Source organism: Pholis gunnellus (genome assembly GCF_910591455.1).
Source record: "Pholis gunnellus genome assembly, chromosome: 20".
Lineage (NCBI taxonomy): Eukaryota > Metazoa > Chordata > Actinopteri > Perciformes > Pholidae > Pholis > Pholis gunnellus.
The window spans coordinates 20,006,955-20,029,249 of record NC_136547.1 but is presented as its reverse complement, the minus strand read 5'-3'; the positions used below and the strand labels follow the sequence as shown (position 1 = coordinate 20,029,249).

General features: G+C 41.8%; 1 protein-coding gene across 1 annotated transcript in view; it reads left to right on the top strand.

Moving 5' to 3' along the window:
- Positions 1 to 243: 243 nt before the first annotated feature.
- LOC306712076 (sodium channel protein type 2 subunit alpha-like) overlaps positions 244 to 22,295 on the top strand; it is a gene marked incomplete at both ends in the record, with an annotated part of 96,621 nt that continues 74,569 nt past the window's right edge. Inside the window, 7 exons of the mRNA XM_079181176.1 lie at positions 244 to 366; positions 800 to 943; positions 2,391 to 2,501; positions 8,368 to 8,465; positions 9,381 to 9,509; positions 16,421 to 16,512; positions 18,959 to 19,201. Coding sequence (XP_079037302.1) covers positions 244 to 366; positions 800 to 943; positions 2,391 to 2,501; positions 8,368 to 8,465; positions 9,381 to 9,509; positions 16,421 to 16,512; positions 18,959 to 19,201 — 940 coding nt within the window. The remainder of the gene's footprint in view (positions 367 to 799; positions 944 to 2,390; positions 2,502 to 8,367; positions 8,466 to 9,380; positions 9,510 to 16,420; positions 16,513 to 18,958; positions 19,202 to 22,295) is intronic.

Below are 22,295 nucleotides of genomic sequence, written 5' to 3'. Positions count from 1 at the left end.
TAACAGTTTGAATTCAATGTTTAAAGCTTGCTAACACACACGCATGTTCACGATGAATGGAGTTCTACAGCAATGCTGGTGAAAGGGAAAGTCGTTTGCCTGAAACATTATATATTATAATATTTCAACTGTCACTGAATGAAGGATGTTGAAGGGTTGTTCGTCATTATTGATTATTGGTTTCCATGTCGATCGTTCCAGCTGGTAAACTGGGCCAGTCAGCAGCAGGATCAGGATGAGAAGATGGCTGGCTGTGTGTTTCCAATGGGACCAGAGAGCTTTCAGCGCTTCACGCCGGACTCCCTGGCGGCCATCGAGCAGCGCATCGCCCAGGAGAGGGCCCGACGCAGCAAACACTACCAGGAGGTACACACACACACACACACACACACACCTGACAATCACAACTTATAAGCATTGTTAATATTAAGATAAGCCAGAAGGAATTAAATATTGGAGGTTAAAAGCTGAATAAAATGTAGAGAAGTAAGGAAGCTTCAGCAGGCAGACGTGAGATATGAAATATGAAAAGACTCCATGAAACATATGTACAAGAAACATCAACATAGAATAGAACAACATTTACATTAAAGTGATGTACAATAGGTATTCAGTCCTTTTGCTGTGGCACTTTATTTAAAATGACATCTATAACCCAATAAAGTGTGTAAAAAGTGAAGCCACTTCATATGCAACGTGTGTGTGTGTGTGTGTGTGTGTGTGTGTGTGTGTGTGTGTGTGTGTGTGTGTGTGTGTGTGTGTGTGTGTGTGTGTGTGTGTGTGTGTGTGTGTGTGTTAGGACCTGGGCGACGTGGTGCTCCCCCGGCGTCGGCCCGACCTGGAGGCAGGAAAACAGCTGCCGCGCATCTTCGCCGACATCCCGTCTCATCTGGTGGGCGTTCCCCTGGAGGACATCGACCAGTACTACTTCAAAGACAAGAGGGTAGGTGACCCACAGAGAGTGTGTGTGTGTGTGTGTGAAGGTGTTACCCCGTCTCCCCTTGTTGGAGAATCCCTGGAAGATAAATGGACTCTTTGGTAGCCTACTTCTCTGAGGTGACCGAGCGAGTTTGTCCCGTCGTCCACAGTTTTAAACTCTCGGTGGCGAATTCACAAACAGCTTTGTGCAGCTTCTGCAGCCGCTAAACCAGCAAAAATAAGACAGAGGATACAGAGGATACGTGATTCAAGCTGGATTTGACCAGACTAGCAGCCATGGATAAAACAAACACTTAAAATAAAATAACTGGAGCAACAGAACGTAACCAAACCAAGACGTAACAACTTTCAGTTCCTGTCTTTTCTCTGTCGTGACGTTTCTCTTGAGGGACTACTTCACCCTTTCCATTTCTGCTCTCTCTTTAGCTCAGGTGTGTTTCCTCCGGGTTTAAACCAGAAATGATCTGCAGGAACAAACCAAACACGCTCAGCACCTCCGAGCCTGTGTTCATGTTCCATTGCACTAATTAAACAATTTAGCTTTAACTTTCTCCTTCTTTATAGATGCTAATCCGACCGTAGATTCAGCCTGAAATGCTGTTTCCTCAGTCTTTGTGTGAGGTCATCAGGGGACGGTGGCTTTCGGGTTATTTGTGCGTTCAGCCAGCTGGTCCTTCATCAGCACATCCTCCAGTGCTCCAAACGTACAGAGGATAGCCAAGAACCCTCAAGTCAGCCACGTAACGGTGGACCGACTCAGCTGCGGTAAAAACAATCCGCTGAAGCGTGACACTCGTTATCATCTGACCGGCTCCGATCAGACGAAGGGCGGCTTAGAGCACCTGAACCTCCGGTTGAAGAAAAAACAAACAGAACATCACAAGAACATGTTGTTTGTCTTTGTTCGTCTGTTTCTTTGTATTTGCTACTATGGAGGCAGCTATGATGCTAATATGTCATGTGTCATATCGTGCAGCATTTGAGTCCAAACAAACATCCCTACACAATAAGAATCTTATCGTATCGTGTCTTAACGTATCGTATCCTATTGTATCTTATCGTATCGTATCTTACTGTACTGAATCTTAGCGTATCCTATTGTATCTTAGTGTATTGTATCTTATCGTATTGAATCTTAGCTTATCTTAACGTATCGTATCTTATTGTAGCTTAGCGTATTGAATCTTAGCGTATCCCATCCCATCGTTTAGAATCGAATCGTATTGAGTTTTATAATTTTGTTTTGTATCGTATCCTGTTGAATCGTATTGTATCGTATCAAGTCTCATCATTTCGTATCACATTATGGTATCGTGTCCTGTCCTATCCCGTCGTGTCCTATTGCATCTTATCGTATCATATCGTATCATAAGAGCCCCTATTTAATTAAACCCAATCATCTCTGCTTTCTCCGTCTCTATGATAAACGTGTTGTTCTGTCTCTCTTGCAGACCTTCATAGTCCTGAACAAAGGGAAGGCCATCTTCCGTTTCACTGCCACGTCAGCTCTCTACATCTTCAGCCCTTTCAACCCCATCCGCAGAATCGCCATCAAGATCCTGGTCCACTCATATCCTTACACTACTGCTGCTACTGTATGTACTCCCGCATGACGTCTTATGATGTGCTGCTGACTGCGGGGAAATATCTGCGGGGAGGTCAGAGGTCAGGGGTCAGATACAGTGCAGCAGCCCTTCAGCCAGGGGGAAAGTAGTGTGTGTTGAAGTGTGTGTGTGTGTGTGAGCAGCCGGGCCGCCCTGACGGCAGTGTGGGTGATAATATAAACAAATGAATGCAGGCTGCGGGCTTCTGAAGCTCCACTGCTTCATGTTGTTTAGTACTGTGTGACTAGAGCAGGCCTGACGCACATATTGTGATGCATATGAGAGTGTGTTTGTGTTTTTGTACACTAGTACATGTACTGTGTGTATGTGTGTTGGATGTGTCCTGGCAGCATTAACAGTGGTATTGATAGTGCAGCATGTTCCGTGATGCTAACAATTTAAAGGTTTGGAGGCTCTGGGCTGACAGGTTAGCATCCACGATGTTGAGTGATGGGCTTTATGCTAACTGTTTAGCTTACACAATGTTGAGTGATGGGCTTTATGCTAACTGTTTAGCTTACACAATGTTGAGTGATGGGCTTTATGCTAACTGTTTAGCTTACACAATGTTGAGTGATGGGCTTTATGCTAACTGTTTGGTTTATATAATGTTGGGTGATGGGCTTTATGCTAACTGTTTAGCTTATATAATGTTGAGTGATGGGCTTTATGCTAACTGTGTAGCTTACACCATGTTGAGTGACGCTAACATGCGTTCACTGTGAATTAAACCTTTATTCGTCTCCCAAAAAGCCAAATCTTAAAACGGTCGAGGGATTTAAGAAATATATTTTGATTTTGATTTACAACGGCTCTAGTAAATATGTTTGTGCAGATTTACAGATGCAGTAATGATTTATTAATGTGAAGTGATCCATTAAATATATCAAAAATCTATTAAATTAACCTAAATCACCTTCAATTGACCTCAACATGTTGTCTTCTCCCACTGAAGTTTTTGCTTTAGGTATTAATTATTAAAGGTATTAATCCATCTGAATGCTACATGTAGCAATGAAATCCACCAATGAAGGGTTTGCGTGGAAAACATGTAAAATCAACATATTTTTGTCCTCTATTAAATAATGTTAATGTGGTTATTTTAAGAATAAGCATTGCTTACAGGCCACATCAAAGTCATCAAATACAGTAAATATATATAAACTTTTTATAACTGTATAATAATAATGTGGCTGATTTAAATTGTCAGAAATATCTCTACATCCTGAATCCGCTGAGACGAGTTTACACCGGATGGTGTCCAGACACCCGTAAAGGAATGACTGTATTTACCAATCATGTCAACTGTGTGTGTGTGTGTGTGTGTGTGTGTGTGTGTGTGTGTGTGTGTGTGTGTGTGTGTGTGTGTGTGTGTGTGAGTCAGAGGACTCATTCCGTCGGTCGTATTTCTAAACCAGATATCATCTTAAGCTGTCTGGTGAGCTGTAAACATGACCAGTAAATATTTCCCATCAAGGTGGTCCATGCACACACACACACACACACACACACACACACACACACACACACACACACACACACACACACACACACACACACTTACACACGCATATTGGTTTGTGGCATTTTGGCCGTCGTCATCTTAGCTTTAGGCGGTCGCCATCTTGGTTGGAACCAGAAGTGACAGGAGAGGGCGGAGCTAAGTATAACCAAACGTCTGAACAAGACATTTTTAAGCTTTCATGAAGTGAAAACACACTGTGAAATGGTTAAAGTTGTAAAAAGAAAACCTTGACCACTCCCAGACCGGACAACGTCTCTGGTAGAGACCTGTCAATCACTGTGTAGCCCCGCCCCTAAAGCATCCCCTGCTTTATGGTCTGTTTGACTCTAAATGGACCATCATTTACTAAATGAACATCATGCTGTATTGAAGAAGACTTGAAACTAGAGATTGAGACCATAAACTCATGTTTACAATGTTTACTGAGGTAATAAATCAAGAGAGAAGTAGAGTCATTTTCTCATAGACTTCTATACAACCAGAGGAGTCGCCCCCTGGTGGACACTAGAGAGAATGCAGCTTCAAGACACTTTTCAGACACCTGGCCTCAGCAAATTAGATCAGATCTGTTTATTGTGTGTTTTTTACACAACTGTAGGTTTACAATGACGTCCCACTGTGATCTGGATCCAACGGCTAACATCTGGTGTAACCTCAGATTCGCGTAATACGCGAGTAAATCATGAGTAAAGGTCATTTGGACGCAACTTAACACTCATGTTAACTTTCACATACATTAAAAGTAAGACTAATAAGACACAGTGATGCCTCTGAACACTGGAGTAAACCTGCTGTTTACCAGTTTGTATAACTTTCTGAAACAGATAATCCTTCACCTTTAATCTTACGTTTGACCATAAATAAAACACGTTGTTTTAGAAGATCGTCACGTTTCAGTTAAACTCCTGAAATTCCAGATGTTGTGGCTCCGGCTGTATAGATTCTGGCCCGTCGCCACCCTCCCAGCGCCACGCCGGCGTCCTCCTCGATCACCAGACGCCAAGCCAACATGACAGATATTACCCGACACCCAAAACTCAACAGACCCCCCCCCCCCCCCCCCCGTCACCTCACACCCGTCTATTTTTACACCGGGAGGCGGCTGCTGGTGTTGAGAGATGTCGAGCCGGCGGACACGCTGCTGTTGTCGTGGGGGATAAGTGGGTGAAGAGGTCGGCGACGGAGGTGTGGTGCTGCTGATGTGCAACATACGTGTGTGTGTATGTGTGTGTGTGTGTGTGTGTGTGTTATAATAAGTGTGTGTGTGGGGGAGGGGGATCGCTGTGAGAGCACAACTTGTGGCGGTGAAGTAGAGTTTTAGTTTGTGTGTGAGATCAAGTGCATTCTGGATTCATGCCCGACCGCACTGGCGCCACAATGACAAGCTGTGTGTGAGGTGGACACACACACACACACACACACACACACACACACACACACACACACACACACACACACACACACACACACACACGCAAACACTTCTAGAAAACTAAAAACTGTACATTCTCTCTCTCTCAGCTGATCAGAATTAATACCGCCGTCGTTTCTTTGACCGAAAACACGGTCTGACTGCGTTTCCCACGAGGTCTTCGCTCTTGGAGGACGTGCACTTGACTTTGTGTCCCATGATGCATTGCTCAGGGAACCAGGTTAATCCATCAGAAGGCATGCTGAGTCTGGCTGTGTTGCTTCTCTGCTGTTGAACTGAAGTTGACTTTGTGTTGTTTTAAAGATTTACATGACGTGTTACTTCAGTCTTTGTAGTTTCTTAAAGCCAGAGCAGTTTGTATTTGTGTCGAAAGAAGTCCAAAAACATCCAAAACACATATTTAGGGGTTTATTTCACCACTGTGTGTATTTGTGTCTCTTAATTTATCAAACGTGACCATTAGATGATGCCTCATTTGCATATTTAAAGTTTAAAAATTTAAAAATTTTAAAATTTCAGAAAACCTGTAACAGGTGTTTTTTCACTACATTCAGACATTTATTAATCGGCAGAAGAATCAATAATGAAAAGCATTGTTAGCTGCAGTCTAGCGTACACATCAGGCAGAACGGATCACCTCATTGGCTCTTAGTGTTAACAACAAACACCACGTTTATCTATTCTACTGTTTTATCAGTTTACATTCTACCTCAGTCTTTGCTTTGCTGTAGTTCGCAAACTACAAGTAGCCTACAGATCGGATATCCAACAGGATGTAAGTATTTCTTTAACTTTGCTGCTGTTCTTTCAAAATAAAAGCCGAGTCAGCGGAGCAGCTAGGGCCGACACTTGAGAACAAGAAAAGTAAAAGCACATCAAGAGCTCAGGAAGAATGATGGAGACACACACTAATGAGGAAAGAGGGAGGAAATAAGAAATGAAAGGAAGCTGAAGATGGATCCCGCGGTGGGTGTGGGAGGTGTAATGACATTACCGGTACGGTGGCCCGTGAGGTCCATACCAGCAGGGCTGTCATTACGCCATAATTAGCTCCCGGGCTCTGCGGCGGGCGGCGTCGGGGGGACGTTTTGCGTTGTGTTTGTCAATCGGTAACCGTATTATCTCGCCGCCCGCCACCGGCATCATTACAGCCGGCACTCAATCAACAATTACCCTGCAGCTCAAACTACTTTTCAGCTGGAGTTTTTATATATTTTTTTTGTGGCACCGCCGCTGTTCTCTCGGCGGAGCGTGTTCCTTCTGCCAAATTACAATAATTATGATTCATTTATAGGCGTGATTGACGTCTCTCTCTCTCTCTCTCTCTCTCTCTCTCTCTCTCTCTCTCTCTCTCTCCCACCTACATGGCGTGTAGCCTCGCCGACACACGTGGCAGCAGGAAGGTGATATTTAACGTGTATCGCTGCCTTCTGACACTTTGGAAAAGTTACCGCTCCCACATTATATGATGATTAGACCAGAGTGCCCCCCCCCCCCCCCCCCCCCACTGCTGCTGTTAATGGAATATTAATTTGCTGTATTGAATGTGGCAGACGTCGGATGGGGAAAAATACACGAGCTAACTTCTGTTCGCTTCATCCTTATTTAGCTCTAATGGGAAAGATATTTAAAAAAAGACATCACTTAGGCATGTAGTCAACACGCACAGACACACACACACACACACGCGCGCACACAGACAGACGTCGGTACATTTACATTTCAGGCGTCCTAAAAGCTGCAGGTCGGCCGTCGGCAGCTTTTCTACCCGAGGACATTTCCATTTCACATTCTGACTCGGTGCTCTTATCCACAGCCACTAAGAGCCGTGAATCACAGGAAAGTACTGTAAATTGACAGTCTACTTCTCTCTCTGGCACTTATTGTCCTCTCGCATTTATAAACTCCGCCCACCTGCTCTACCCGCCGCGCTGTAAAAAAAAAGAAGCTACTTGAAGAAATTTGAGGTCAAACTTAACAACTGGCATGTTCTCTAGACGGTTTATTTGAAGGTTTTTGCAGCTTCACGTTAAATCCCTTTACAGCAGATCATTTCATAAACATTGTACAACAGGATTAACGTTGTGTTGTTGACACTGATTATTCATATGAAGGCTGTTATTTGTGCTTTTATAGGACAGTTTTCATGTTGTGAAACTTCTTACCTAACTGTTTTGTTTAAGTTCATTATTCGTGCTTTTGTGTTAAACTGTTGATGCTTTTGTCTTCGACTCCCTCGAAAAACAGATTTAAAATCTTAATGGTATTCTCCTGATAAAATAAGATGAAATAAATATATAATATATAACATAAAGCACTTAGTAACAGTGGAGGCAGTGAAATGCAGGGAGCACGTCTGAATAGAATAATTAGTTTCTGGCTAATTAATAACATCACAGCGTCTTACCTTCATGAGTTTAAGATTTGTATTTTAAAGATTAACGGATCACAACACCAAACAAATGTGATATAAAGCGTCTGCACTTTATTGTTTCAGACCTCGAAAGGAAAAAGAAATCAATGCATCTTCAAAAATACAGTCGCAGTATAAAGTACCAACTTCATTAAAAAAGATGTTATTGACAAAAGAAGATTTCTACACCGTCTTAACAAACCCCTTTTATTTTAATGATTGAATCACTACAAACAATAAATATTTCACTATTGTCAGATTATTATTATGTCATTAAACTGTTATGAGAAGCTGCTGAACCTGTTGCATCAAGATCCACAACGTTGTCTCCATGTTTTCTTGCTAATTTCTGCATTCGTTGAAGTCCTGTTGTCGTTTTAATGGTGACTCGGATCGTTTGTTTTCTCTCTGACGTGTGACCTGTCTGTGATGTGAAACCTACTTTCTCCTTAACCTGCTCACGTTGTTCAGTTTGTTCATCATGTGCACCATCCTGACCAACTGTTGCTTCATGGCCATGTCCGAGCCGGCGTACTGGGCCAAATACCTGGAGTAAGTAGACCTGAACCCGTCTGTCTGTCTGTCTGTCTGTGTGTCTGTTCTGCTACCTGCTAGTTGGGTTTACAATCTGTACTGTAGACTTAAAGTTATCAGTGGTCGATTTGTGTCGCTTTGTAGTCGTTTTGTGTCTCTTTGTATTTGTTTTGTGTCTCTTTGTAGTCGTTTTGCGTATCTTTATGGTCATTTGGTATGTCTTTTGTTTTGGTCTTTTTGTAGTTGTTTTGTGTCTCTTTATTGTCGTTCTGTGTTGCTCATTTAGAGTCTCGTCCTGGTTGGTACGTGACTCTTTGTGCCTGTTCGGCCCTTTCAGTAACCCTTCCATTGGGGGTGAAGCTTTCCCTCGAGATGTCTCTGCAGACACATATCTTTAAAACATTGCCCGTTAAATTCTAAACCATTTGAATACCTTGACACCACCAGGGGGGCAACTCTGGATGAACTGACCCCTTTTTGAAGTCGGTATTTCAGCCATGGCTTCCAGCTGCTGCTGACGTGCCTGCCTCCCTCGCTCCTGTCCGTCTGTCTTTGTACGGTTGAGTTGACGCCCCGTCGGGTCAAACTTGTTTCTGGGGACAAAAATAAATAAGTGAAGGATGTTTGGCGGCGAGAGTTGAGGCTCTGCTGATTTAATGAATATTCATCCTCCCTCTCTCCTCTTTTTCTTTATTCATCTCAACTCCTTATTCTCTTCCTCCTTCACACCTCCTCCTCTTGTTCTTTAACATTTAATTCCCAACATTATTCCCCCCTCCATCTGTCTTCCTCTCATCTTAATTCTCCTCTTCCTCCCTTCCTTTCCTCAACCTTTTTCCGCTTCATTTCCTTTCTCCGTCCTCCTCCCTCTCCCCTCCTTAAACTGCCCTTGACATCCTCCCTTTCTCTCTTTTCATTCCCTCCCTCCCTCAGGTACACCTTCACAGGTATCTACACCTTCGAGTCTCTCATAAAGATCTTGGCGAGGGGGTTCTGTTTGGGACCCTTCACCTTCCTGAGGGACCCCTGGAACTGGCTCGACTTCAGCGTCATCGTCATGGCGTGAGTCAAACACACACAAACATGCAAACGTTAACACTTCCTGTTCCCGTTAACAAACGTTACACACAGACGATAACGCAAAAAAAACCAACTAGCTTTAAGTTCTCAACGAGTCGCGCTGCGATCAAAGATGGAGAACGTCCTAACACAAGCTGGTCTCCTCCAGCATTCGTAGAAATACCTATACGACAAATAACGCGCCGTAATTCGTAGATATCACGTGAAATTATTTCGTATGTGATTCACGAAATCTTGAACAACGAAGTATAAAGACGGCTAAATCACACACCGGGCAGGAGGGGGGAGGTGGACGGTACAACGACCAAGTAGATCGATGTTCGTTTCACCATCTTTTCCTAAAGCTAACTATTTCCGATCTTTTCCTAAACCTAAGTATTTCCGATCTTTTCCTAAAGCTAAATAACAACGTAGTATTGTTGCCTCAACCTAACTGAGTTTCCTGTGAACATGGCAGTTTATTTTGAAAATACTTTATTCATATAACGAGGTGAAATGACGTGTTGCTGGACTTTCTTAGGAAAACGCATGAAAAATATTCGTAGGATATCATACGTATTTTTGTGTGCAGATACGTTGCTTCATAACATGTTTCTAAATGTAAATAATTAAAACTGAAAACTGTGAAACGTCAGATTCAGATAGTACAATGTATAAATCTCTGTAACGAGAACTATTGTGTTCACGTTGTAGCCTGCAGGTCTTTGAAAGAGTCTCCCGGTAATCAGAAATATTTAGCATATTGTCAATTCCTGATAAGTTCGCCTCTAGAAACGTCTGTTAACGCTCCAGCTACGTCCGTTCCCATTCTATTCTAAATACTGCAAATTCATACATAACATTTTATTTTCACTTTTCATATTTGATATATTTAAAATAGAAAAAGTCCAAATAAATGCAGTGAAAACAGAAAAAGGAACACACACACATCAGAAAAAGGCTTAATTTTACTTGGTGTGGTGCTGAATTTAAAAACAACACTTCAGAAAAACGGGGGCAGTGATTGTGCAACTTGAGCTTGCTGGGAGGCTTTTAATGTGAAAACATCTGTGCAGGAAAAAGAGCAGCGAGTGGAAGGAATCTGTGAGTGAACAGAGGAAAGTGTCACGACTGGCGTTGTACTGACGGGATTAAAGGGCCGAGGAATTAAAGAATGAAGACGAATAGAACGAATTTAAAAATGTGAGCTGGAGCAGCCGAGTGCGTTTGTTCACTTCGGACACATTCGCACAGTCAGCAGAAACTGAGCTCATTGTGCTGTCAGTCCCAAGAAGAAGCTAACTTCAGGCCTCAGCGTCTCTGGTAAACTGTGTGAGTCCTGGTGGAAAGTTACTGTGCGCTGAAATAATCCCAGTTTACTTCAACTTCATCATATAAGAACACAGTGTTCTTCCTTCTGTTCTGCTCTTTAGTTAACGATCACATTTATTACTCGAGACATGTGATGGAGACGTAAAACACGCTGCATTATCGTTTTTTTTGACTATTTAATATGAAAAAATGGTAATTTTTCTCTGCAGCAAAGTGAGAAGTCTGTACTAATTATTATGGTTATTATAAAGAGAAATATAAGGGTCACACTTCTATGATTCTCATTTCTATAACACATTATAAACATACTTATATAATCTGTATAATTATAAGAACTCATAAATATTCATAATGCTTAGTGGTGCAATCTGGAGTTTTAGTTAACTAGTACACACCAGTTTAACCAATAATCCAGTACAAGTATTCAGTGCAATACGTGAAAGGTATATTTAGTGGTGTTTATATCTACATTATGTGATTTCATTGACATTGTTCTATATTTTCTTGTATTTTTTAGCCTCCATCATCTTAATTTATCACTAAATCCTGTTTCTTTCTTGCTTCTTGGACTAAAGAAAGTAAAACATTTAACTTCACCAGAATGTTCCTTTTTATAACGACTCATTGTGATGCAACATGTTGCTGCGGTCCTAATATTTTATTTTTCATGCTTTAACTTCAGCTGAATGGTTAATTATAAAAATATATATAATTATAGACTATATGTAAGGTTTTAGCAGAAAGAAATGCATAAAAAACAAGGTATCGTGGATAAAAATAATTCCTTTTAAAGCGGAAAATCAAACAAACGTTTCCAAAGAAAGGACAACAGGTCTGCAGCTGATGATCCACACAGAGGATTAGTTAACTTTACTTTTAGTTTAGTAAAAAGAGAAAAGGGGTTTTCTAAGTGATACCCATGACATTTCAAAATTACAGGTTTGAAAAGCTCGTAAATAACTTTGAAAACCGTCAATTCAAGCCATGAAATAAAGAAAGGAAACCGCAGCTCTGAGTCGTTACGTCCACTTCAGTAATTGGCTGACTGATGGTTTGGTTTAGTTAGCGATCAGACGGCGATCAATCAACAGAGAGGGACGCCGGCGGCAAGATGAACGATCGCAATGAACCGATCGGATCAATACTCGACCCCGAGGCCGAGCTCTGGTTAGCTCCACCGCCGCCTCACGCTGATTGTACGGTCGAATATGATTTAGAGGGAACAGAACTGCCAGAGGTGGAACCAAGTCAAGACAGACAAGTCCTAAATCAAGTCCTAAATCAAGTCCTAAATCAAGTCCTAAATCAAGTCCTAGATCAAGTCTAAAAGTCCAGAGTCAGGTCCCAAATCAAAGCTAACAAGTCCCGAATCAAGTCCTAAGTAAAGACTAAAGAGTCCAGAGTCAAGTCCCAGGTCAAGTCTGACAAGTCCTAAATCAACTTCTAAGTAAAGAAGAAAAAGTCCGGAGTCAGTGAGAAAGGCATTCTGGGAAGTTGAGTCTTTGAGGCATCTTCAGGTTAAAGTGTGCACACTTAAAAAAAAGTAAAATGACATCACAGTTTTCTCTTGAAAATAAATTCAAATTGATAAATTAAGTAAATATTCCACCTGCTCCTTCCTCCACCTCCCATCTGTTTGTCTGTCGTTCAGTGACACACACACACACACACACACACACACACACACACACACACACACAATGTCAGTAGGTATGTGTCCTTGAACCGAGGGCCGTCCTGCGGTCAGATGGATCTTTAGGGGGACAGGGACACATAAGTCACCTCTTTACACACACACACACACACACACACACACACACACACACACACACACACACACACACACACTCACACACCAAGGATGGAGAACATGTTAAGTGAGTGTGTGGTCATACACACCAAAAATAAAAAAACATGATGCATGTATGGACACACACACACACACACACACACACACACACACACACACACACACACACACACACACACACGCAGTCCGCCCCTGACACATCACCCCTCTGTGCCGGGCTTTATTAAAACCAGAGTGATGGTCGGTGAATAGACAGACACACACACACACACACTAGATGTCTGATTGATGCCCTCCTCCCCTCCCACAGAGTCAGGATTCCCATGGAGACAGAGACCATCTTTACTGTCTGGTTTTAGTACTTTTACTTAAAGTTACTACGAGGAACTTTTATTTGTGTTGATTTTGGCGCCCCCTGTGGACAGAAGTGGTAGTGTTAACGAACACCAGACTCCCTTTAAAAAAACTCTAATTTTCCTGATTATACTGATATACTTGTACTAAATAAACCTTTTTAACGCAGGACTTTTACTGTAACAGAGTATTTGTACACTCTGGTATTAGTACGTTTATTTAAAGTTACTACGAGGAACTTTTATTTGTGTTGATGATTCTGTCGCCCCCTGTGGACTAAAGTGGTAGTGTCTCTGAGCACCAGAGTCCCTTTAGAAAACCTCTCATTCTACTGCAGCAGGGCTGACAGTCTGCCCCTCTGAGTCCTGGTTCTCCCGTGCCTCCCTTCCCTTCCTTCATCTTTGTTACCAACTGACCCACTTAAAGGTGCAGAACACACAGCGTATGAGTGAGAGATCAGAAGTGACCTCTCCGGTGTGAAGTGTCTCTGCGGTCACTGGTTCTATCAGCTGGTGCATCTAAACGGCCTCTTCTGGCTGTAATTCAATCAGCCCGCCGGTCAGCGCCGGTGATATATGAGCCGTGATGGAGGCCGGTTAGTGAGATAAGATGACTCCATCTAACCGGGGGGGGGGGGGGTCCAAAATGGCCGCTGGCGCCTCTCGTGGCGTCTTCACAACCTGGATTTCACCACATTCTACACTTTTGTTTGGAAATTATTGTTATATTTCTGTTTGTATACATATATATGCACATTTTTGACAAATACGCTTTCAAGTGATTAATTTTGAATTAACGAGAAATGAAGAATTTAACCTCACAGTTGGATCTTGAATGTATTTTTTTGTTAAATTAAGCTTCTTAACAATTAAAATTAAATTAAATATAAATATCTTTACTTATAAAATACTGCTACTAAAGAACTAAAGAACTTGTTTCCAACAGGGAAGGTAAATCAATATGTTGTGTGAATGTCTCTTAATAATATAACTTTAATAATAAGATTAATAGACTCGGCTGCACTCTTGTGGTGTGAACAATAACGTTTCCGCCATATTTACGTTGTTTTGAGTGTGGATGGATCAGCTACAACGTTAGCGTAGCCTAGCATGAAACGATCCAGACTCCATTCAGAAAACAAGCGTTTTAAAAGTTGTTTTCTCGTTGTCTTGCAGATAAACCTCACAAAGCGTAAAATTCAGACTTTTTTATAATTTAGAATTATAACGTAGTTATTTTAGCATTCTTTTTTATCTGTTTATTGCAGTTAAATTCCAGCAAACACGTGAACACAGCATCAGGTGGATGTTATGGAGACAATGTTTGGTGCATGGAAGTTTATTCTTGTTTTATAAATTAATCTCAACTCAAAAGTCGTGGAACTAACTTTTTACAAGTGTGCGAAAGTTCAACGTCACAATATTAATCTCAAACATGTGATTACATGCAAAGAAAACTCTGTGAAAAAGACAAACTTACATTTGATCTGATGTTTCTTTTCTTTCCACATCTGTAAAAAACCCGCTTGTATTAAAGCAGATTAAATCATCTGCCAGCTCTCTGATGATGTTTAAAAACTGATCATTTGGTGCACAGCGTTGTTCTTTTTTAATCACCACAGTATTTTCAGACCTTGTTATGTTTTTTCTTCTTTTGTTGTATGTTGACAACCAACCACACTGCCCCCTACAGGCTGTTAACAGAGTTTATCAAAGTAGGGAACCTGCAGGCGCTGAGAACCTTTAGAGTGCTGAGAGCCCTGAAAACTATCTCAGTCATCCCAGGTAAGGCCTCACCACCACCAGGGGGCGACAAGGGACAGAAAAAAAAACACTCGTCATCGTAACGTCGTCCTATCTTGTTCGTCCCATGTCTGCCGTGTCTTGCAGCACCAAATCCCGCCCACTTCCCCACTCTCCGCCCAATCAGGAGTCACCGGTGTAATCACGTGATCTGAACTGAAGACACAGTGGAGAAGGAAAAGTCAGACGTATAAAAGCTGAGCACACGAACTGGAGATGGAATCAAAATAAACATCGACCCACATGTTGCATGCTAATTTTTGTATGTAGCATAACTTCGTAGCTAAAAGGGACAGTGTGTAGGATTTAGTGCCATCTAGTGGTGAGGTTGCTGCAAGTTTCACAAGCGGTGGCGAAAGTCTCTCTCTGGAGTCAGTGTTTCGTTTGTCCGTTCTGGGCTACCGTAGAAACATGGCGGACTCCGCCTCCCGCTCCCTATGTAGAGATGAAGGACTCATTCTAAGCTGACGAAAACGCAACGATTCTTAGTTTCGTTTGATTATACACAGATGAAAACATGGTTATGAATATTATACTACATTTCTGCTAATAGATCCCTCTAAATGCTGCACACTGGCTCTTTAGCTTTTGCTAATAAGGACGCAAATTGGATGAAACTAATCATTAATAGATAACGATTAACTGAACAAGTACATTAAGCAGTTTACAAGTAAACTGCTTACCAAAATGTGAATGTCACAGCTAATAATATCACTTAACTTAGCTTAAACATTCTTAAATTAGCCTTCAAAACAAAGATTTTTCCTTCGGTTAACGTTAGCTAATAAAAGATATTCCTAGCTTACCAAACAGCATGCTAACAGCTGTTTGCTAACACTGAAGGAATAGTTTATTTGATGCTTATTCTGAACCTTGTGAACAATTAGCTTCTTATGCTATCAATAAATGATCGTAGCTTCTGGCTAACTGGTAGATTAGCTCACCAAACCTCTATGGAAGGTAGAGGATCTATGCTAATGGGGGGACTTAAGTTTGACATTAATATTTTCTAGTTATTAATCTAGTGACCACTCACTCAATATCCCAAACAATTAGTCAAATAAATGATTCGTTGATTGAGAAAATTAATGAGCAACAAATTATATTTTTTTAAAGCAAAAATTGCTAGAAATGAATAGTTTTTGATTCTTAAAACTAATATTTTCTGGTTGTCTTTGTCTTCAATCACATCAAACGTAATATCTTTAACTGCATTTTTCATTATTTTATAATAAAAGACCAAACAATAACAGGGTAATTGATGATACAAATAATATTTAAACGTAAGCCCCGAAACATATTTACCTGATGCCACTAAATTAAAGGAATAAATTACAGCGATTTAAGTCTTCTGCAGAATCTGAAGGTGTGACACTGAGCTCGTCTCCGGTTTACGTCCACGTGAGCAGCTTCCATCGTCTGACTTCTTCTTCTAAACAGTCGACGTCTCCGACTTGAACCTCCACTGTTGCCGTCCGAACCCGGCACCGCCTCTACTGCACCTCTCTCTGTCTCTATTCATGTTTCTATCCCTCTGTGTCGGCTCGTTGTTGCTCAGTGTGGTCAAACCCTTGTGTGTGTCTGTTCTTGTGCTTCTGTCTCCCGCCTTGTTGCAGATATGTGACTGAGTTTGTGGACCTGGGTAATGTGTCAGCCTTAAGGACGTTCAGGGTGCTGCGAGCGCTCAAAACCATCTCAGTCATCCCAGGTGAGGAAGCCAAACGCAGGGGCAGTGGATATCAAAAACGCACCCGAGGCCTGCTGGAGGAACTAAACGCTCATCCTGCATACTACCAACTGAGACAATCTGAGTTTTGACAAACACACTGGAAGCATAAACACTTTGGTAGTATGCAGAAAGACGTACTGAAGTCTTCCTCATAGTTGGTTGTGAGGACATCAGAGGCTCAGCGAACAGCGACTTACTAATACTTTTAAGAATATTTTTACACTGTGGTATTAGTACTTTTACTGAAACAAAGTATTGTTCCAGTGTAGTATTCATACTTTCAGTGTAAGAGAGTGATTTTACACAGTGGTATTAGTACTTTTACTGCAGTAAATTAACTGAATACTTTCTTCAGCACTGCGTTCAGATTAAATGAACCAATCAGCTGATGACAGAAACAGTGCTGGTTAAAAAGAAGAGCCATAATGTCACATAAATAAATATTAGTTTACTCGTTGCTAACAAAAGACACAAAGTTTGATCGTAGTGAATCCTGGAAATTCAGTCTTCAATCTAGATCTAAGTGTTTACATTTTAATTCAAAATATGAAACTATTCCCTAAAATCTAGTTGCTGGCTAGCCTCTGTATGTTTCCACTGTGCATGTTAGCATGCGGCGCTGAAACATGTCTTAAACATGTGATTGAAAACATAACAATGTTTAATACATGTTATAACTGTAACACAGTCCAAAGCATGTCGTTACTATCTGAATATAATCACGCTACTCGTTCATTAGCTTACAGACGCTTCGGCTCTCTGAGTTATTCTTGCTAAATTTAAAAGTGTCTGTTTCTAATGAATAAACTAAAAAGAAAACCGTATGAAGAGAAACTGGTTGCTTCTTGGCTCGACTTGTCTGCACCCTCTGTGTTCTCAGTGTGTTTTGTTCCTGCTGTTTTTACCATAATGTTCATGTGAGTGTTGTGTTTTTAATCTCAATGTAAATTGTTTTGCTTCGTTCTGTTGGTGATGATCACAGATATTTATTTATTTATTTTCCACAGCGGCAATGTTTGTGAAAAAACGTATATATTTCTAGTTATATTTCTATTGGCTGTAAAACATCTTTTTTTATTTTGTGATGTACTTCTATGGTCCACAAAGATGGCCGCCCTTTGGTTTGACTCCGTAGCCTGTCTCACCTTGAGTGTTTTTAATTTGCTAATTTGTTGCTTCAACTCTTTTTGGGTTTTGCCTGAAATATTTGGGATATTTGGAAGCGGCTAGAAGATTTTGATTGAGGTCGGCGGCCATCTCTTTGGTCGATGATTAAAACATTATAAATTGTATGGAGAGCTCACCTTCCTCGGATGCTATGGTCCCAAAAAAAGAGTTTTCTAAGGAATTGTCCGATAAAGAGTTACGTAGCACGGTAGCTGGACTGTCACAAAATCCATCTTTTGTGAGGCTTTAAGTAATATGTTTGTGGTTCTGACCAATGAGGAGCTACAGGCAAACTGGGGGGCGGGGCTTAGATGTGTGTGGGACATCAACAATGGCGGCTCCTGAACAGATTAGCGTAGATGCTGCTATAGCATCAGTTATATCAGAACTGGAGAGTATTTCTTTATTGAAAGACTTTTCTACGTGGAAAACATGTTTCTCGCTCTTTTCTCCCAACTGGTTTGGGTAAGAGTTTGATTGACACATGGTTCATTCAATCACCTGCCAAGTATGTTTTTTGAAAGTACCTTCCCTTTTTCCAAACTATTTCTAAAGACGGCTTCTCAGATGGTTCTGTGTAACAAATTATCTGCAGTTTTTTTAACCGGGAAAATTAAAGAATATCTGAACGAACAGACTTCAATGGAGGACGAACGAAAGACGGCAAAAAAAGGTTCTAAAACATCTGAAAATACCCGGAGAGCATCATCAAAGAGCGCTCTGCCTTTAGAACCATCACTGGGAACAGTTTGTAAATGGGCGGGCACTTAAAAAAACAACAACACACATGGCAGGTGATTGGATGGAACCATCTGTCAATCAAACTATTACTGAAGCCAGTCTGGAAAAAAGAGCAAAAACATCTTCTCAGTGTCGATCTTTGCTCTTCTTTCAATGAAGAAATACTCTCCAGTTCTGATTTAACGGATGCTATCGCAGCTTCTCCCCTATTCTTCTATATATACAGTATATATTCAATAGATACAAACTCTTTCTGGAACAATAGAGAACCTATACGGAAGTGAGACTGTACGATTTATTTTGTTTATTGTTGTATTATTCCTTTAAAGCGGTTCGATTTGTGAACTTCTAGTCAATCTAGCTGCTCGTTTTTCATAGATCTAATTCCACAAAATATAATTCATTTGAATTATTTAGAATTTGCTAAATAAGGGTTCGCAGCCACGATAACAAATTCACGTGAACATTATTAACCCCTGTCTGCGTCCCCCCCCCCCCCCCCCCGGCGGTCCGGCAGGCCTGAAGACCATCGTGGGCGCTCTGATCCAGTCGGTGAAGAAGCTCGCCGATGTGATGATCCTCACCGTCTTCTGTCTGAGCGTCTTCGCCCTCATCGGCCTGCAGCTCTTCATGGGGAACCTGCGGCAGAAGTGCGTCCGCAGCACGTTGCACTGCTTGAACGGCAGCCTGCCGGCCAACACCACCTTCTACTGCAACAACAAGACCTGGACCTCCCTGAAGGACTTCATCAACGACGAGGGTGAGAACCACACTCCCGCTTTGTTTTGTTCTTTAATTCTGAGAACCCTTTTATATTCCAAGGTGTCCATCTAGAACTCATCAAAGGGTTGTTTACCATCTAAGGGCTTCATCTAGAACCCTAAAAGGCAGACGCTGGTGTGGTGCAGCTCGACCCACAACAATCCCGGTTCACAATCACAGTTTAGTCTCACAAAGAAAAACCCTCTCCGCAAAAAAATGGGTTCTTCTGAAGCAAATGGTTATGGAAGAGAACCTGTTAGGAACCCGCATTTCATAGAGTGTAAAGCAGAAAACAAGACAGGACTGTGTGTGTGTGTGTGTACAGGCAGTTCAGCTGGGCAGTTTACCAGGAACACAGTCCATACCAGACGTGACACACACACACACACACACACACACACAGAGGTCAGTTGGGCTATACACTATTTAATTTCTCATGTCAGTCATGCTGACCAGGGAGCATAATATACGTTATGTGGACACACACAGTATTCATAAGCACATACAGTAAAAGCAACACACACACACACACACACACAGGTCGAGGTCAGGGTTAAGGAAACACTTAACGCTGCTGTCAGATGAAACCGCAGCTACACGGCGTGTGACCAACATATTGAACCTGCATGTGGCTGCACACACGTTCATATTATTATTTTTCACTGAACGTGAATCTGCATTCAGAATGAAACTGATTTAACTGGAACTTGATGAAGTATTTCTTCTTTCACCATCTTTTTATTTAGTTTTTCCTAACTCGCCGGCTAGTTAGCTTGTTAGCTAGTTAGCTCGTCCTTCTCCAGAGTGGTGGGGGAGTGAGGCAGAGAGACCTTACCTGTAACCAGCGTAGCATTAAAGCATGGTGGAATTAGCAAGCTAGCTAACTCGCCCGCTAGTTAGCGTGTTAATAGCACCATAGCTTTAATGCTACACCGGTGACAGAAAAGTAGCCGAACAAACAGTCATCCGGCGATGTGGGTGAACCAAAACCTCACCTCAGTGAGTTCGTGACTTGCCGTAAATCTTCCAATCTTTAAGGTGTTGCGTCAGTATTGTCCTGTACTCAAGTTACGTTGTTTTCGTCTTACTTTAGGTTTTATTCCCAACCATGATGGTTTTTTTTGTCTGAATTCACGTCGTTTACCACGTGTTACAGTGACGGCAAAGGTTCTGACCAAATGTCAGTTTTTGACAAGTTGGGGTTAGAATGTGTTGGGGAGCCTGTGGAACTTTGATAAATAACCTTTTAAGCTCAAATTTAAAAGCAAATCTTTTTATTTTCTCCCAATCATTCAGGTTAGGAGCAGTGAGAGTAGATTAACAGTCCAACAACAACAGAGGAAACTCCATTAAAAACTCTCTCGTTATCAGACAACATGTGCAATTATGTAAAGAATCCGTCTCTTAAAGGGAGACGCCGCCAAAAATAAAGGCAACTTTGAGCTTACAGTAACAGGGTTTCGTCGGGACATGCTGCTCCTTTGCTAATGTACCTTCTATTTATTCATTTCCAGTTGGCTTTGCCATCCATCTCATCAAACAAATGTCCCCCGCAGGCTCCCGTATCGACCCCTAAAAGCTGCCGTGAAACCTGAGAGCTGGGAAACGCGCCGTTGAAGCTCCCGTCCCGTAGGGCTGATCTGAAAACGGCCCTCAGTGGGAGATCAATGTTCTCCATGCTTAAACATTTCCCATCATGCTCGTTGTTTGTTCCGTCTGGTCAGAGTCCGGCGCTTCTTTGTTGCAGGGTTCAATAAGTGAAAATCAACAGACAACATGTAGAGTTTCCCCTCTGACGAGCAGATATATTAATGGGAAACACTACAGGTGAATAGGGTACAAATACAATTAACTCATAGATATCAACATGAAACTTCACCAGCTCATTACCGACATTAAGACAATTGTTTTACAGGCTTTCTGAAATGTAATGTTTAAACATGCAAATGAGGCATTATCTCATTAAATATGTATTTATTTGCACACATTTCCAGATCAGAAATCTGAAAATTGGATAAAGTCAGGTTCAAAATTCTTGTTTCATGTTGTTGACGTATTAGAGTCAAATGTTTTTACTGAAGGGATTTATAATATCTCTTTGTATCACTCCATAAATCAGAAAATAATGTCAACAGACAAGAGAATCCCAGCCAATCACGTGTGACGCAGGAAAGGCAGGAACCCGTGCCGGAATAAATGATAGAGCTGCAGAAACTAGAATGTATCTGTCATGCGACCGGCTCAGCTTATCGCCGCATCAGCTGCTCGTTCAAACAGATTTCTTTTCTTTCCTCTTTTACTTTAAACGACCTCCTCAAAAAGCCGACATGAGTTCTGCTGCTGCTGCTTCTGTTCCCCGTTCTGACAACAAAATGAATCAGTGATTGATGTCTTTACCTCGTTGGGGAGCAGATTACCAGCGTCTCAGTATATTTCACTTCTCATACCTGCAGATTTTCACCACGTCAACGCGTCTCTCTCAGATGAAGATGCACTAGGTGGGGGGTGGAGGTGTGTTTAGGCTCGTCAGAGTCATTTGCTGCTCTTGAATGAAAAGAATTGAAGTTAAACCCCCTCCTCTCTCTCTCTCTCTCGATACCCTGTGGAGACAATTTTCCAGGTTTGTGCAGCTCTGTAAAATCTTCTCAGACGGGGGTCGCTCTGAAAAAAACAAAAAAACCTTTATTAAGTCCGCGGACGTTGCATTTATTTTGCATGGGTGGTTTTTTTGGAAACCTGAAGCTGCAGGTAAGGACGGCGAGTAGACCGTTCCTGTCTGGGGACAGAATGCCTCAATGACTAATCTCAGTGCGTAGAGGCTTCACGGTTACTTTGAGCTGCTGAACAAAAGAGGCACTTCAGACTTCAAAAAGTTTTTTATGTGTTGGCGAGCGGGGGGGGGGGGGGGGGGGGGCGGTCTCCCTGATGCACTCGATAACAAATGAACGTCTGCACTGCCGAAGTGCTTAAGTGCCTTTTGGTGCAGCGGCGGTCAGACGCGGTCAACAAACACCGGTTTGGTTTGTCAATAAAGCAAAGAAGAAGAAGAAGAAGAAGAAGAAGAAGAAGAAGAAGAAGAAGAAGAAGAAGAA